This window comes from Emydura macquarii, unplaced genomic scaffold (assembly GCF_026122565.2).
Source record: "Emydura macquarii macquarii isolate MOO-44397 ecotype Brisbane River unplaced genomic scaffold, CSIRO-AGI_Emac_v2 contig_3671, whole genome shotgun sequence".
NCBI lineage: Eukaryota > Metazoa > Chordata > Testudines > Chelidae > Emydura > Emydura macquarii.
Window position 1 is genome coordinate 12,022,986 of NW_027133808.1, and position 17,897 is coordinate 12,040,882.

The following is a 17,897-nucleotide window of genomic DNA, read 5'->3' on the forward strand; positions in this document are numbered from 1 at the left end:
AGGAATCCATTTTAAGGCACTTTGAAGAGAAGAAGGTGATCAGGAACATTCAGTATGGATTCACCAAGGGCAAGTCATGCCTGATCAATCTGATTACTTTCTATGAAGAGGTGACTGGCTCTGTGGATGTGGGGAAAGCGGTGGACGTGATATACCTTGACTTTAGCTAAGCTTCTGATACAGTCTCCCACAGTATTCTTATCGGCAAGTTATAGTAGTATAGGTTGGATGAATGGACTATAAAATGGATAGAGAGCTGGCTAGATCATTGGGCTCAATAGGTAGTGATCAATGACTCCAGGTCTAACTGGCAGCTGGTCACAAGTGGAGTGCCCCACGGGTTGGTCCTGAGGCCAGTTTTGTTCAACATCTTCACTGATGATCTGGAAGATGGGGTAGATTGCAGCCTCAGCAAGTTTGCAGATGACACTAAGCTAGGGGAGTGGTAGATACCCTGGAAGGTATGGATAGGATATAGAGTGACCTAGACAAATTGGAGAATTGGGCCAAAAGAAATCTGATGAAGTTCAATAAGGACAAGTGCAGAGTTCTGCACTTAGGACGGAAGAATCCCACACACAGCTATAGACTGGGGACTGACGAGCTAGGCAGCAGTTCTGCAGAAAAGGAGCTGGGGTTACAGTGGATAAGAAGCTGGATATGAGTCAACAATGTGCCCTGGTTGCCAAGAAGGCTAATAGCATATTGGGGTGCATTAGTAGGAGCATTGCTAGTAGATTGAGGGAAGTGATTATTCCCCTCTATTTGGCATTGGTGAGGATGCATTTGGAGTTTTGTGTCCAGTTTTGGGCCTCCCACTACAAAAAGGATGTGGACAAGTTGGAGAGAGTCCAGCGGAGGGCAACAAAAATGATTAGGGGGCTGGAGCACAAGACTTATGAGGAGAGGCTGAGGGAACTAGGTTTGTTTAGTCTGCAAAAGAGAAGAATGAGGGGGATTTGATAGCAGCCTTTAACTACCTGAAAGGGGGTTCCAGGAAGGATGGAGCTAGGCTGTTCTCAATGGTAGTAGATGACAGAACTAGGAGCAATGGTCTCAAGTTGCAGTGGGGGAGGTCTAGGTAGGAAAATGTTTTTCACTAGGAGGGTGATGAAGCACTGGAATGGGTTACCTAGGGAGGTGGTGGAATCTCCATCTTTAGAGGTTTTTAAGCTGAGGCTTGACAAAACCCTGGCTGGGATGATATAGCTGAGGTTAGTCCTGCTTTGTGTAGGGGGTTGGACTAGATAACCTCCTGAGGTCCCTTCCAACTCTAATATTCTAGGATTCCATGTTTTTTGCACCAGTAATCAGTTTTTCCAGTCATAGTCCATGGCAAAATGTTTGTTTCCAGCTATAACAAATGAGTCTATTCAGGCTAAATTAAAGGCATTTGACAAATGTTTGTGTTTTTGTAATGCATTTGCCTGTAGCCTTTATGTTTCTGTAACAAATGATTGGTGACCAGGGCTAGAAAGTATGCCTCTATCATGCAATTAAAAATAACCAATGCTTGCTTTAAAAATGCAACAAAACAATGTTGACCAACAGTGTAAAAGTACACATGGAGAAAAGTAGAGAAACAAAGTACTATTAAACAATTGCAGTTTAACAGTTATGCTCTAACATTTTTATTTACAAGTTTTTATTTTTGCTATTGTAGTGTTGCTATACCATTAAAATACTCAAAGTATATATTTTACGGAAATTTTACTACAACGTGAATATCTTCTCAAACTATATAGAGGTTAGAATATTTTCTGCAAGTAATAACCGTATATTTTCTATGAAAATTATGCAGATATTTCCTTCCTTCCTTCATGTTGGATATCAGCGGGGGAGAAATACATTAGTAAGACACTGAAAATAGATTATAAAATATCATAGTGCATTTGAAAAATGTCACATCAACTGTGGGACATTGCTCCCTTTCAGTTAAAAATATTAAATTAATCTATTCAGTAAAGATATGAAGTAGGCAAAAATCCCCAAATAAATGTTCAAGTCTTTGCTAACTTCCACTCCAATCCCAGACTCTCTGAACCATGAACAAGGGTTTAAAGATCAATCAGTTTGTGACACACTAAGGCAGTGATATTCATATTGAGGCTCAGGAGCTGCAAGCCTGCGGCTCTTTGTAGCACATATTAAAACACTGATTTAATTATTAACCAGTCTAATTTATTAACTTATCAGGATGCTTTTACTAGATTATTAACCAATTGTAGAAAACTTGGTCATTTTGCTGGGAGAATTTTTATATTAGCACAAGAAAGAGCGAGCTCAGAACATGAATTCACACTACTTTGGCTCACTAAAGTTGATCACTAATTTGACTCCAGAACCACTGAGGTCTGAGTATCACTGCACTAAAGGCAGACTAATATCTGAGGGAAATGAGGAAATCACATAAGATCCTAATTATAGATGAGAGGGACCCTTTATAAGGTCAGATTTCCAAATTTTGGATGCTTATCTAAAGTGCAGACTCTCAGCCTTCTGAAGTTGAGTCATCACCAGTTAAGAAGAGAGATTAATTTTAAATATAAATGTTTGAAATTGATCTTTTTTGGAGGAGGGAGAGAAAGTTTGATTTTCTTTAGTCAATAATGAAAATGGGCCTGATCCTCCTCCTTCCACTAATTCAAGGCAGACAGACCACTGTCTTTAGTAGGAGCAAGATTGGGTCCAGTATAGTACAAGGAAGGAAGGAATGTTGGTATAATAGTGATAGGAGGATAACATGGGGAGTCATAAAACCTCTTCATTTTTCAGAAAGCTAGCCTAAGTGTCGTAAGAATAATTTTGAAACTTGGAGAAGGATTTTTAAAAACACCAAGTGTAAAAAGATCTTTACAATTTTCTTATACAAATTCTCAGTTACAATCTTAGGATCAATCAAACTCCTATCAAGTCAATGAAAAGACGCCCACTGACTTCAATAAGAACTGAAGTAGACCCAATTTAAAATTCTATATATTGGCATTAATATTCTTAATATTATGGCAATTGACCAATATTGGCATGCAGGGAAACATGCATTTTAGTTATATTATAAATGTCACTACCAAAATACATTTTATAAAATAATAAAACCCATGGAAAACATGGCATTGTTTGAGGCTAGATACCCATCTGTGCAGCAAGTGAAAAGCTACCTTGAAGTTTTCAGAATTTTACTTTTGACAGCTTGTCTGTCTGAGGTTAATTTAAGTGAGCCCAAAGTAACTGAAGTTGGGTTTGTTGATAAATACCCAAATACCGTTCTAAGCTCTCAGTTTGAATCTCTATAGTGCTGGGTGCTTATGATGAGGTAATGAGTACTCAACTCCCACAGAATTCAGACACACACATACAGACTTTTATATGTGAACAGAGCCTCACTGACTTAAGAGACCTACATGTTCATTGAGGAACCGGAGCATGAAATCATCATCTTATTGGATGCCCACTATGCATCACGAGAAACAAACATTAAGATTGTGTTAAGTTTGCATTCATTTCTAAATAGTAGCATCTATCCCATCTTTAACTCTGCCTTTAGTCAGCACTTAACAGTTCCAGTTCTTAAGTACATCATTATTGTACTATCAGGTTGGATCATTTGCTCAAAAAACAGCCACCAGAGGTTACATGGGCTTTACTCAGGGAATTAGTAAGAAGCATTAAAGTCAACTAAAAGTTAACTAAAATCTTGTAAATTTCATCAGGATGTTGCTTTCTATTAAATCTGCAACAGAGTCAACATGAAAATTAAGTTATGATAGGGTAGCCAATGCTCCAAGATTATCCTAGAATCTCCAAGAATTAAAGATTAATCTCCTGGGCACTGCTGCAAGACACCAGGGAGAAAAATCCCTGGGAATTCTCAAAGTGAGTATTGATTGGTGAACATTTATCTTATTATCAGCTTCCCATTAGCTTCATACATTCCTGGAGTATCTTAGTTCATCTGGTGTTTGAAATGTCAAGACAATACTCACTTGCCCTCTCTCAACCATTTTATGGCTTACTGGTGCTGCAACTGTTTCTGTAGCTACCATAAAGTCAGGGTTGTCTCACAGTGACCAAATGCAACTCTGGCTTGTGAACAAAAACAGCATTTTTCACTTTTCAAAAGGAGCAGATCCATTTTTCAAAATGGATGATTTTGGTGATGGCTCTTCAAAACAAAGACTCTGAAGGTACTGTGAAAAAGGAAAAAAAGTATTGTTGTGTATATGACAACTGGAGTCGTCTTAGTGTATGCGCAATGTAGGTGACATGACCAGGATTCATCACTGAATTTGGTCTGCTGGTTGGATCATTAGCTTCCCTGGCTTGGGCCAGATACTGACTGCAAGTGCGACATGAATGCTGATCCATGCCCCCTAACAACTGTTGTAAGGACCTTGAGTATAAAAACTGGCTGTGCAAAATTGAAGAATTTACATCTGAATGTATTTTGTGTCATCAGAATTTTCCATAATTATGAAGGGAGATGAACCATAGCCATTCATAAGGAATGTACAAAACACAAAGACACTGAGAAAAGAACAAAAAAGACTTCAAATTACAGCTTCACACACACACACACACACACACACACACACACACACACACACACACACACACACACACACACACACAAACTCAAGAAAATCTAGTAACAGCAGCAGAAATAAGAGAAATTTACCCTGGCATGCATGATTATAGATGAGATAGTGATCACAAATTGCTTCCAAAGTTCCTACTGGAATTAGAAATTTAAAAAAGCACCTTGTGGACATACAAAAGCAACTAGCATTACAAAGAGTGATTTGGCTGGGGGAAAAAATCACAAACTTTTAGTTAAGGATCTTGAACTAGCACTTTTTTCCTCAATTGAAACATATGCCTCAAATGAAGGACATAAGTGTTCCCCTGTATATGTTCATTATTTTTCAAAGACAGATGGGATTAAAAACGGCTTACTTGATTTTCACCACAATAACAATGAGACAACTAATGCCACTGCTCCACACATTTCAAACATTATGGAAGAAAACAGCTTAGTACAAACCGCGTGTCATCCAATATAGCTGATAACACTTCTGTTAATTTTGGGAAACAGGTCAGTTCACCAGAAGCTGAAACAATTGAACAGCAAAATGATCCAGGTGGATGCAAGTGCCAAGCAATTCATAACCATGTTAAAAATGGAATGAAAGCTTTGAGTTTTGACATTGAACGTCTTATTCTGAAAGCGTATAGTGAGTTCTCTTCCTATACGAAAAACAGAGTCTCACTTCATTTTTTGACTTTGTAGAAACGGAGTATAAGGAGCTTCTATGCCATATGCCAACAAGATGGCTGTTCCTTTTGCCTGTAATAGAAGGAGTGCTACAGTTCTGGCCTACATTAAAGGCATATTTCATTTCACAGAGGGAAGAAGAATGTGCCTAGAATGATCAGGAATCTCTTCCTCTTTGTTCCATTTACTTCCTACATAACCTATCGGGAGCACTTTATGAAGCACTTAACAAAAGCTACAATGCAACGATGTCAACTGTACAAAACTAGACTGTCATGGAACGTTTTCATGCTAAGCTAAAGAGAAGGAAAGAGAGCAAGTTATATGGACAATCAGCTCAATCTAGTTTGTGCAATGTCTCTCTACGAAATCGAAGAAAATCTGAGGAGGAAGCAGATAAGGCAATGTCCAAATGCATCACATATCTAGAAATAATACCATTTTGCAAGGTATCTATTTTCAAACAAACGTCAGTCCTCTCACTGGACAACGAAGTGCAATGGCTCGATACAGACGGGTTGGCTGGTTTCTTCACCTTCCGATTGATTTTGACAAGCTATATGATGATAACTTCATTTTACACCAAATAAGAGGAGAAAAATTCAGAGCAGCAATGTGACTTGTTTTCAGTGAGGGCATCTTGTAATAAAAATAATTTCTCTTTCCTTACATGGCAGTCTGTGAGGGGAGATTAAATTACTGAATACAAAAACTAACTAAATAAGGATGATTAAAATCTTTGAGGAAAGACAAAAACAAAGTGACACCAACTTCATGCCTTCCTATATTACACTGGTACTGCTAAATGCACACACACACACAATATATAAACTACTAAGATTGAGAAATGAACATTGCTAAATCCCATCACTAAACAATTTTATCCATATTCATGTGTTTAAGATTAACCATAATAATTTACAGAAAAGTAATATTAATTCACTTTTTATTAATCACAGTTCCACTGTGGTCTTCAAAAATCAAAAATATACTGTGTATTTTATTGTCATAATACTAGTTGTCAATAGCAAGAAAATAAATTTTCAAGTACTTAGAAGTTGAGATCCCTTCTGGTGAAATAAATCTGTAACCATAGTATGTATTTAAAACTGCAACACTACAGCCCTATCTCATATTACAATATTCTAACTATTTGGTGCCTCAGTTCAAACTCTGTCATTCAGCTCTTTAAAAGCTGCTTTGCAGTTAGTTTCATCCATGTATCAATATATAGGAAGGCTGGGAATTAAGCCCCATAGAAGCAGAAATGAGACCCATCTTTCCATTTTCTTTGCTCTATATCATGTCTGCAGACTGCCTTGGGTGGTTTCCTGCCTGGTTTTCAAAAATTGAAAGATAATGAAATGCTAGGTAGCTAGTACTCAGCCCATTAATATTTACATTACATGTGGATTTTTTATATTTTGCTAAAGTTGCTAAAAATCTATGTAACCAATATCCAATTCTGATGGATGTCTGCTTCATCATGTCCAATTCTATAGTAATTGAGAACTGTAATCTAATTTGGACAGTCATTCATGTCACCTTGATAAGTGGAAGTTTTGTAATGTATAAAAATGCTATGCAAAAATGTAAAACCCCCAAAAAGATTTTATTAGCCAGAAACAATGAAATAATGACTCCAGATATCCAAACCATTCCAAAGAGACTCATGAATTTGATTGTCATTATAAGCTTGCATGGGTTCACAGGCTCAAAAGTTCAGAAAGGGTTGGGTTAAACTACCTTGTTCTCTCTCCCCCATAACTTTTCAATCTTGTTATGAACCCACAGGTCAAATGTGGATTTTCATGCTTATACAAGTTCACACAGTGATCACAGGATCACTAGAATCCAAAATGAGAGAAGTAGCTGTATCTGAAAATATCATGAGAGTCGTCCTGCATGAGAAAAATCCAGATCAAATGCAAGAATACCACAGAGTAGTCACAAAAGGTTTGTGGCTCTCAAGATACAATAACAATATTTGAGGACCTAAGAAATCCCAGGTCTAACAAATCACCTCTGGTTCTTGTACGCAGACTATAGTCAACCCAAGGATAAATTTAAATGTGTTTGCAGTTCATGTCATGCATTTCACAGAGCCCTAAACATGACCACCACAATAAAACTAATTCTTGACTTTATAAATGAAAGCCTCAGGCAGGAAGAATTTTCTTTCTGTGAAGCTTCTGAATCAAATTCAGACCTGGCATAATCTGGTGCCACTTAACGAAAGCCAACAGAGTGGCACCTACATAAATCATGGATACATATAGGGCTCTTAGTGTTTTTTCTCTAGTTACTAGAGTAACTATATAGATCGATGAGATAAATTGCTTGTTTATTGAAAATTTATTTCCTTTGTATCTCTGAGGAAACAGAATCTCTCTCTTCCCAGAAGCTCTGCTCACACATCTACATGAAGAAGGGGTATATGGGGATTCAAACTAAGGCCCTGATTCTGGAATCAGTTAAGTGTATGTTTAATTTTATGACTATTCAGGAAGGCACTTAAGCGTATGTATAGAAGATAAGATCATGGTCAAATCCTATTGTGCATGCTTACAGCTCAATGTGACTGAAGCATATGCTTAAGTGCTTTCCCTAAAAGCATGTTTTCCTGAATCGGAGCATAAAGCTCTTCTCCTCTAACAAATTTAGAATGTTAGAATAGCAGCTCATTAGAAAAGGAGAGAGTAATATTATATTCATAATCAGGTGTCATTCTAGTAGGAAGCAGTTGTATGAAACACTCTAGAAAACAAATGCATCCCAAATTCATCCATTAGTTCACAACAGTTTACCTGAGATGACAGAAATTTAAGACAAAACTTTAAGTGGCAATGTATAACAGTACCCATTTTAACAACATCCAAGAGAAGATTCAAATGAAACAATATTATATTATATACACTAAAAAAATTCACAATCTAATGTGGCTAGAAGAGGTCTCATATACCAAGAGATTTATGGTCCATATGGGATATACAGATACTGTGAAGATGGAGAGCTAACTAGCTATCTGAGAAACATCATTAGTATATCAAAGAAGAAAAATAAATCAAATATAGCAGAAGAGAGTAAAAGTAGATGATTCTTGCTGCTGTCCCTCCACAATGCAATGACATTGAAGAAGAGCGTCATCTTGTAAGATTACTTTCAGAATCAATTCATGCTATGTAGTATCTTTTTGGAGTAAGCAGCATATAAAATAAATTCAAACGGTACCCATTTTCTAAGTATTTCATTTTCAACTCATTTTTTGAGGCTGGGGATGTTCAAACATGCCACAGGGACTTAGGTACCCAACGCCCATTGAATTTCAATGGGAGTTCACCACTTATCTCCCTTAAAATACTTTGAAAAATCCTATTTCAAAAGTCTATTAGAAGATTTGAAATGCATACAAAGTATAATATTAAGTGGTCTACAGGACCTTAGGGTTTTATAGTAACCATTTGTTATTTTCTTTTCCATTAGTATTGAATGTTTCGAAATATTTAGCATCACCACAAAACTACCACATACCTATGGTTCAATAGCAGAATGCCATTACTTTATCTGGTTATTAATGAGTGGTTACTGGGTTATAGTCAATTTAATATAATAGTACTTTACTGATGGCCAAGTCCACTTATCACAACATGTTTGTACATTATTTTCTCCCATGTTTCCAGAGAAGATTTGAAAGATTTCTATGCTTAACTGAAAATTTTATCTAATATGTTAAATCAGTAATTCATCATGGCCAAGACATTCTACCACTATTTAATTGGATAAAACATAATTTTACAAATATCATGATTTGCAGTACACAAAACGTGTGCCAATAGACACCAGGCACATTAAGATGATACGAATTAGGATAGAGATAGTTGTAATACCTGTAACATGTAGATATAATTCCTATCTTTAGATCATTTTTAGTCTTATTTTATACATTTTAATCCATGAAGCTCAACAACTCTGCTCAGGTAAGTTTACCATAATAGTCTACAAAGTTGATCACTAGTATTCTTTAGAGGCTAATATACCAATTCGTTCTTAAAACACTTAAATAGAATTAGAATCATGGGACTTACAGTCAGTAATTTTCAGGACTCTCTTTATTTCTCCACTTCCTGATCCTCCACAACCATCTTCATCATCACAGTCACCACTGATTTGTTCATCCATACTTCCACCGCTGCCTGTTTGTAGTCGACCCCACTTCTCATGTCTAGGAAGTGATTTGCCCTGCAATAACTGCAAGCACAAAGTAGAGATGAGAAAGCTTCAAAAGGTTCAGAAATTTGGATTGGATTAGCACACAAAAGTTCACATGCTTCTTTAATATCCAAACCTCCAGTCTGGAAATCAGGCTGCTTCACTGACCAGAGCAGGCATTTTTAGAATATTTACTGTACCTTTCTGGATTCCAGCCATCCTATTTCAAGTTATTTGGGGCTTACATTTCTAATACCACCATAAGCAAATGTAGAGGTACCCAAAGATATATATTTTAAAAAAATGATCATGGGGACTGAGCTCAGCACCAGGATTTCTCAGTTTGAATGGCTGGTCTCACACACTGGGCAAATCACTTGGACTCTTTGCCTCTTCCCACATATGCAATGTAAATATTAATATTTATAGTGGCTTAGTGATTAGTAGTATTAATTTATACTGTGATTTGGAGATATGAAGTGCTATATAAATGCTCTTACACGTCTTTGAGCTTCAAAAAAGATTCAGATCCATACATATTCCAGATTAAGTTGTTAGTAATTTCTTATTTTAGCTGAAATTACATACAGCAATTCACATAACAGGATCAGGAGTAAAGCATCTACTAATGAGAACTGGTGCTGTTCCATTCACTTCTATGAAGTGGCACCAATTCACACTAGCTGAGACTCAGTCCTTTGGATTCTTTATTATAATAGAGAGACTTTTCCTCTTAAAGCAATTAAAGCATATATTAGTTACTTCATTAGTTCAACTGAAACATACTTGGGCTAACATTTTTTAAAACAGCCTCAAGTTTATATACTCAAAATTGTTTGCCCAAGATGGCAGATTCATAATTCCGGGCATCAAAATTTTGGATTCAAATTACTATTGCAAAAAAAGTAACGTGACCCTTTAATGAGCACAAGAGTTTAGTACTTTAACCACATGGTACTTTAACCAGAGCCCTATCACAGCATGCCTGGGGCATTAACTTCAATACTGACTTAGCAGTATGAGTACCTCAATACTGACTCAACACCACCACATCCTGCCACAGATGGGTTTTCCTTATATGTCTCCTATCTATATATGTTATTGTCCAGGCTCAATTCTGCTAAATTTTTGAGAGATTGACAAAAATCAAAGCTTGAGGTGGGTTTCTCCTTCACATCTCATCTCTGTGTCCATCTTAAAACCGGATTGGATTAAAATATAATTATTTTAATTTTATATATAATATATATAAAAAGTATTTTCCTAGTTGTCTAAATAGTTGCCCACAGTAATAATGTTTTAATTTCTCTAATCTCTCCACCTACAGCGGAGCACTTCCCTAGGATTTGCATCATGAGAAACCAATGGTCCCTACAAAACTGCTTTAACTACAAATTTGACGTTGAAAAAACAATGCCCTCCAACACTATCAAAATTTTTCTTTGGATTTATGGCAGTTAGTAGCGATTAAGAAGTGAAAACACACTTTAGCCTTTTTTATTTTGTTTTCCTCTTCAAACTATTTTCTTAACTATATAAAAGAAAGAAATGCATCCCTTGATATAAATTTACAACTCTCTCTCACACTGGTTGGTCTTTGCAAAGCATAGCTCAGACCTAATAAGAAAGTTCTTTATCCTGTGTTCAGATCTTTGTACTTCTTAACAGCTGGTGTGGTTCACAAAAAGTCCCTAAAATAATTATTTATTTTGTTCCACTGCAAATTTTATATAAAATGTAATTTAAAGGGGAAAGGAAATGCAGTTTATTATTTGAGATTTTCTCATTGTATACACTTGATGGATACCCCAATTGGACAGTAACAACATTACCTTGCCACTATGTACAAGTCAGAAAGGATCTTGATTTAACTTGGAAAACAAGCAATAGAACCTTGCGTCTTTTCCTCTTTAGTGTATCCTTTTTGTAAGTAATATATCCAGATAATCTGTATTCAAGCATTTTTAAAAAGAAGCTGGCAGTGGAGCACTCTAGACCATTAATGTTGATTTTTAATAAGTCAATTTCAGAGGACTGGAAGAAAACTAATGTTGTGCCAATATTTAAAAAGGGTTAAGGAAGTTATAGGCCTGTCACTGACATCAGTCCCAGGCATGATAATGGAGCAGTTGCTATGGCACTCAATAATTAATAGAGGGTAATATAATTAATGCCAATAAATATGGGTTTATGAAAAATACGTCTTTTCATACTAATTTGATATCTTTTTGTTGTTGTTGCGATTACAAATTCAGTTGATAAATGTAATACAGTTAATGTAATATACTTAGATTTATGTAAGGCACCACACAATATTTTGAATAAGAAACTAGACTGATACATCAACGTGGCACACATCAAGTTGATTAAAAACTGGTTGATAGGTCTCAAAACAATTATAAATGGGGAATCACCACGAAGAGGGTATGTTTCTATGGGGTCCCTCAGGTACTGATTCTTGTTCCCATGCTATTTAATATTTTTATCAATGTTCTGGAAGAAAACAAATTCATTGCTGATAAAGTCTGCACAGGACACAAAGATCAAAGAAGTGGTAAATAATGAAGAGGGCAGGCCACTGACACAGAGTGATCTGGATAGTTTATTAAACTGGGCACAAACAAACAATATGCATTCTACAGAGAATTCTTTCCCATGCATCTGGCTCGTGAATCTTGGCCACATGCTCAGGGTTTAGCGGATTGCTTCTTGACCCCAAATATGGCAATGTTCCCCCAGAGCAGACTGGCAGATGCCCTGGGGGTTTTTCACCTTTCTCTGGTGGATTCTCTGTAATGTTAAATCTTTAAACCACGAGCTGAGGACTTCAAAAACTCAGTCATAGATTAAGCATTTATTACGGGAGTGGGTGGGTGAGGTTCTGTGGCCTGCGCTGTGCAGGTCAGACTAGATGATCATAATGGTTGCTTCTGAATTTAAAGTCTACAAGTCTATGAGACTATTTATAAAGAATCATTTATGAAGTACTGGGAAAATTATTTTTTCTTTCAAATGTATACTGCAGAGTTCTTGCTAACATGCCTTTATACAGATTTAAATGGCTGTCTGGAAACAAAGTGAATAAAAATCTCACATCAGTTGCTGCAAAGTGACTGAGTGAAACTAAACCAGTCCTCATAGCTTTCACCTTTTCCCTCTATTTGGGTAATGGGAATAGCCAATGAGCCAAACCACATTGCAAATGATTGCATTTTAGAGACTGACATTCGGTGGCCATTTTGGAAATCCATTAAGACGGTATGCATAATTTAAAAAATTCTCCCACCAACAAAGGATGTGAGGAGAAAAAAAGTTGCAAGCAAGCCACCACTGGTGAGGGTAAACAAGCAAATATGTTCTTGATGTATTTAAAGCTTTATTAGGTTCAGCATCTGCCTTAGCATGGTCCCCATCTGAACTGTCTTACCTGATGGAGTCCATGTCACTTTTAATTTTGTTACTATTAAGCCAATTGGTGAAGTCACACAAAGAATTTTAAATAAGTTGTGAAGGCGTTGAAAACGACCTCATTCCTCATTTGTGTCTTTAAGCCCTTCCCAGATATTATCGCTGTGATTTGATAGACGTGACACTCTTCATGGGCGAGGACTCCTTAAGCCCATGCCCTTTGGACAGATAGCACTGCATTAGGCAGATTCCAGACACCCTCTCTCACCACTTCTGCTTAGAAGTTAAAGGTTCTCCCTTTCCAGGATGGTTTTTGTGAAATTCTTAAAACAGCCTAAAATGAAGTGCTTTAATGAAAAAAAAATCCATTAAGAATAAAAGGAGAGAGCAGATTAATCAAAAGGAAGTAGTATGAATAACACACCTAGTGTGAAACAGGACAAGACTCATCTGGATAAGTTTACCCTAGGTTTAGTTATGGTATGCTAACCGTCTATTTTGCAAAGAGTACATTTTCTTTTTCTTGTCTCTAGCACTTAAAGCTTTAGTCTATTAAAGATGCATCCCTTATTTCCCTCTTGACCAGGCACGCTGTCCAAGTCCCAGCCTCTGACTATCATGTCTCGCTGCTCAATGTCAAAGCCCCTAGATTTCAAATACCTTCCCCATTTGTAGAATGGGATCCTTTTCATCTCCAAGGTTTTACAGAGCTCATCAACATATCAGGGTGAGGTTACAGCTGCATTTCACCAATGTGATATTTCATTATAGGTACTATTGAAGGGGGAATAGAATGAAAAGTCTCTTCTCTATACAATGTCCAGTGTACCCTTTTCAGTCGTGTTTGGTCTCTTAGAGATATTTGGCTGAATAGTATCAGTTCCTGTTGGCCCATTCCATTTTCATATCTCATCACTCTCAATAAGCAGTTCCCCTTCCAAGATTACCTTTTTCTGTAGCCTTAATGGCCATGCTTTGGCAAGATAGCTGACTTTACTAAATGTGATAACCTCAAAACCAGTTTCCCAGCTCAATGAAAACCCAGAAGTGATATTTTCTCACTAATTCCCACCTAGCAGCGCTTCTGCTGTATGTGAAATACGTTTTGAGAAGTCAAATCCAAAGTGATACATGTGTGGTATGATACAGGGTGCACATGTCATAAAAACTGTGGAGCTGTATCCTGGGTAATTTATTGCAAGAATGAAATTCACATAATAGGAGACAGATCCTCAGCTGGTAAAAGTCAGTATATCTCTAATGACTTAATGGAGCTATATCAATTTATATCAGCTAAAGATCTGGACCTATATCTAAACATTTATGTGTGGTTACAAGACTTAATTAGGGAGGACAGGGAGGAAAGACTAACCTAAAGTATGTCTACATCTATACTATACATGCCTTTCAGTGGTGTGCACTTTCCAGATGAGCTTGTTAGGCCAGGGACTGTTTTGTTACAGGTTTGTACAATACCTAGAACAATGAGACCTCAATTGTTAGCTAGAGGCCAGCGTAAAATAAAAATCACAAATAATTGAAAATCTTCAATGTGTTCTTTCAATCCTTTGCAGATTGACAATGTACATTGTGCATACACCCTCCTAATAATTTATCCACCTAACCGTCAGCAAAATGACACTCTGCTAAGTAACAGTGAAACATGGCAATGCTGACCAAAATCTGAGAATTAACATATCTCAGTATCTATAAAAGAGTTTGGACAAAATATTTCTAATCACTACCCCTATAGAAAAACATGATAAGGAAAAAAAAACCTAGTAAATGAGAACTATTTATGCAAATTTAGCTCTGAATTCTAGGTGTAATCTACGGGGAGTTTTGCCTGAATAAGAACTTCAGGCATTAGCATCTTATTTGCTCCTGTAGTTCCTTTTGTATTATTTCTCTGTCATCACTGATCTTTGCAACAGTTCCTAATTTAGTAGCAACTGTAGATTTCATTAACATCTCACCTTACTGTGATATTCCAATAGACACCTAGAACAACACAAGTGCCTCAGGCCCATAAGAAGATGGCTGCAGCAAACTTGCAGAAGAGTATATGCAAAAAAGATCCATATGAATCTCAATTTAGATATTTCCTTTACATTTTCCTTTAAATTTGTTAATTTTGTTTCAGTTAAAATATTATTTTAATGCATCACAATCTACTTATGGGCTAAACTGCTTTGACCTTTTTGATATTGTATACATTTTTATTGATTAGCATTTTGCTGTCTTTGCTTATTTACTACTTCATTGATCTGCTGGTGAAGGGGCATATTATGCCAATCAAAAGGAAGGCTTTTGAAAAGGTCAGCACTTTACGGATTACTTCTCCTTTTTCAGAAAGTAATGTATACCCTTGTATATTATTCTCATGACAGAGAATACATTAAAATCACACATTACTACAAAGAATAAGATTAACTCTCATAAGCATAGCTTGTAATGAAAAATGAGAAATAAGGGAAAAGCAGCAATTCTTGGTTTTATTTCTAGATTATCCATCCATGGTCAATAGTAGGTGATTGAGACTAGAGTTATGTGAAATTGCCACAAAACAAAAGGCTCGTCTAAATGGCAAGTTACTGCATGCAAGCTGGGGTTTGAATCTACACCAGTTTGCCATGCATTAACTTGCTGTGTGGACACTCCTACAAGTGCCATGAAAATCCTGGAGAATGATTTGCCACACAGCAACTTGCTGTGTGGACAAACCTGAATAACATTAATATCCTATATGGAATTCCTGGTGCTTCCACAAAGACCGAATGCCATGCAGTAAATACTCTAGGTGACCTTAAATGTTAAGGAAGCTGAACACAGTATTTGAGTTTTGAACAAGATTGTGTGGAACACCTGCTGTTAACGTGAGAGAATATGGGTGTGTCTGCCAAGATAAAAAATCATTCTTCATTCATGGTCTTGAGCTGCGGGGAGCATCAGTCAATAGCAGGGTCTGGTGGCTGTTTTGCTGAAGCTATGTAAGGTTTAAATAAAAATCTAAATACTAAATGCAAACTCCCTGAGCCTTAATAAAAAGGCCACCACAAGAGTTAGTTGGTATTTGCCACATAGTTGAAGGCATAGTGTTGGCAACTTTCATAATTTTATCATGAGTCCCACAATATTTGATATTTGTCTACCATCCTTATCTGCCCGAATTAACGGATTGCATGAATATCTCAGCATTCATTTAAAAAGTTCATTCGTGGCCCTCCTAGTCACAAAGAAAACCTTAAAAACATAATAGCGAGAGTTCTGCGGCACGTTAAAGACTAACAAATTTATTTGGGTATAAGCTTTCGTGAGCAGAAACCCACTTCTTAGGATGCATCTGTTTCTAAAAATGTTTTGCTAAAAACAGACTAACATGGCTACCCCTCTGGAACTTATAAATTCAGTGCATGCTAAGGACTCAAAAATGAGAAGGCAAATAAAAAGAACAAACTTTTTTTAAAAAAGTCTCATGATCTTTTAATGTCAGGATTTTTGACTACATGGGCATATGGCATTGGCTCTGGTTCTTATATTGGCTGAGTCCGTTTCTTGTACCCAGGAGAATCTGAACCTATTTTGACTCATTTTTTCCTAAGCGTGTAGTTACACAAGATAGATATTGCAGCGGTTATGTAAACTGTGTGGTTACACATGACACCACTAGGACCAGTCACTCAGTAGGATAAGCTCTGAAGTTGTCAGGCATCAACTCAGAACCGCTACTGCTGCTGCCACCAAGACCTTCATTGCCCTCTCTCAGAAACCCCGGGGCATTGTAGCAGCTTTCTTCTCCTTTCCTCGGCTGGCTTTTGCTAGGCACCACAGCTGTGAGGAATGAGTTCCCACATCTGCACTGGGAGTTACATCGGAGGAAGGAGGCAGATCTCAAAGGCTGAGCAGAGCTAGAGGCACAGGCTATTGTGCAAGCAATAAAGCACCAAGCTGCTGGGACCAGTGGAGCACTAGGTGAGTGTGGGGTGTTTGCATGGGGTCTCAGTCAGTCTTAGGACATTACTGGAGAAAAGGTGATGTTTGTGTTTGGGAAGGTTTGTGTAGGAGAAGGCCTGTTAATTACTGGCTTTACCTCCTTTTGCAAAGGAAGTGAGGCTCCCTAGGCATTTCTCTCATTCCCTCTGTAAACTGAAGGATCAGCTCTGTCAGAAAATCTGCATTATTTCCTCCAAACTATTTTACAATCAAAATAATTACACAGCCCAAGAACGGCACCCACCATTGTGTCTTCTTACACTTTCTATTCCTTTCTCCCTCCCACTATGCTTCTTTGTGCAGTGGTTTCTCCTTGAGGAAGAAACATTTGACTCCCTTTGCCTGCTCTGTTACCATACAAGGGCAGAATGGGAGGCAGCATGAGGAAGGCAGTGCTATGGAAAAGAGTGATCGGCCTTTCCAGCCCTCCTCTCAGATGTGGTGGTGGGAGGCTGAACTTTCCCCCTCCAGGCTGGATGAGGAAGCGCCGTGAAGCAACTCCTAAAATGCCACCATCATGCAGGTCTTCGGCATTCTGCAGAAAGGGAAACTGTATATCCAGCTGGAATTAGAGTGGGAGCAGGGGCAACTAGTAGCAAAAGAGACCATGGCATGCAAGAGGCTCAGAAGAGGTGGCAGATGCCACGTGGAGCTCCTGACCACTGTTGGACCAAAGTCCCATTCTCATTAATTGGAGCCTAACTCTTTCTTTGCCTCACAATTCAGTTCCTCTACACTGCATAAAATGGAGGGCCTTCCTGTATGATTTACATCTAGTACATCACACTGTACAGAGCCTTGTCTTAGGGAAACAGCACCCGAGAGTCTGTTGCTCCTGTGCCATTAATATTGGTTACTTGATTGAATTGTGACTGATCATATACATTTGGGGCAATGGAATTATTTAATCCCCTCTTGATTATACAGCCAAAGACCTGATTGAATTTCAGTCAGTTTGAGGTCTACATATCTAAATTTAGGCCACTGACTGCCTTATTAAATCCTTCCTAACTTC

The 17,897-nt window shown here is 37.5% G+C and overlaps 1 protein-coding gene across 1 annotated transcript in view; it reads right to left on the reverse strand.

Annotated features, from left to right (window-relative positions):
• The window catches only part of GPC5 (glypican 5), a gene marked incomplete at its 5' end in the record, with an annotated part of 634,518 nt that overhangs the window by 144,494 nt on the left and 472,127 nt on the right, over nt 1–17,897 (reverse strand). The window contains one exon of the mRNA XM_067536868.1: nt 9,358–9,520. Coding sequence (XP_067392969.1) covers nt 9,358–9,520 — 163 coding nt within the window. The remainder of the gene's footprint in view (nt 1–9,357; nt 9,521–17,897) is intronic.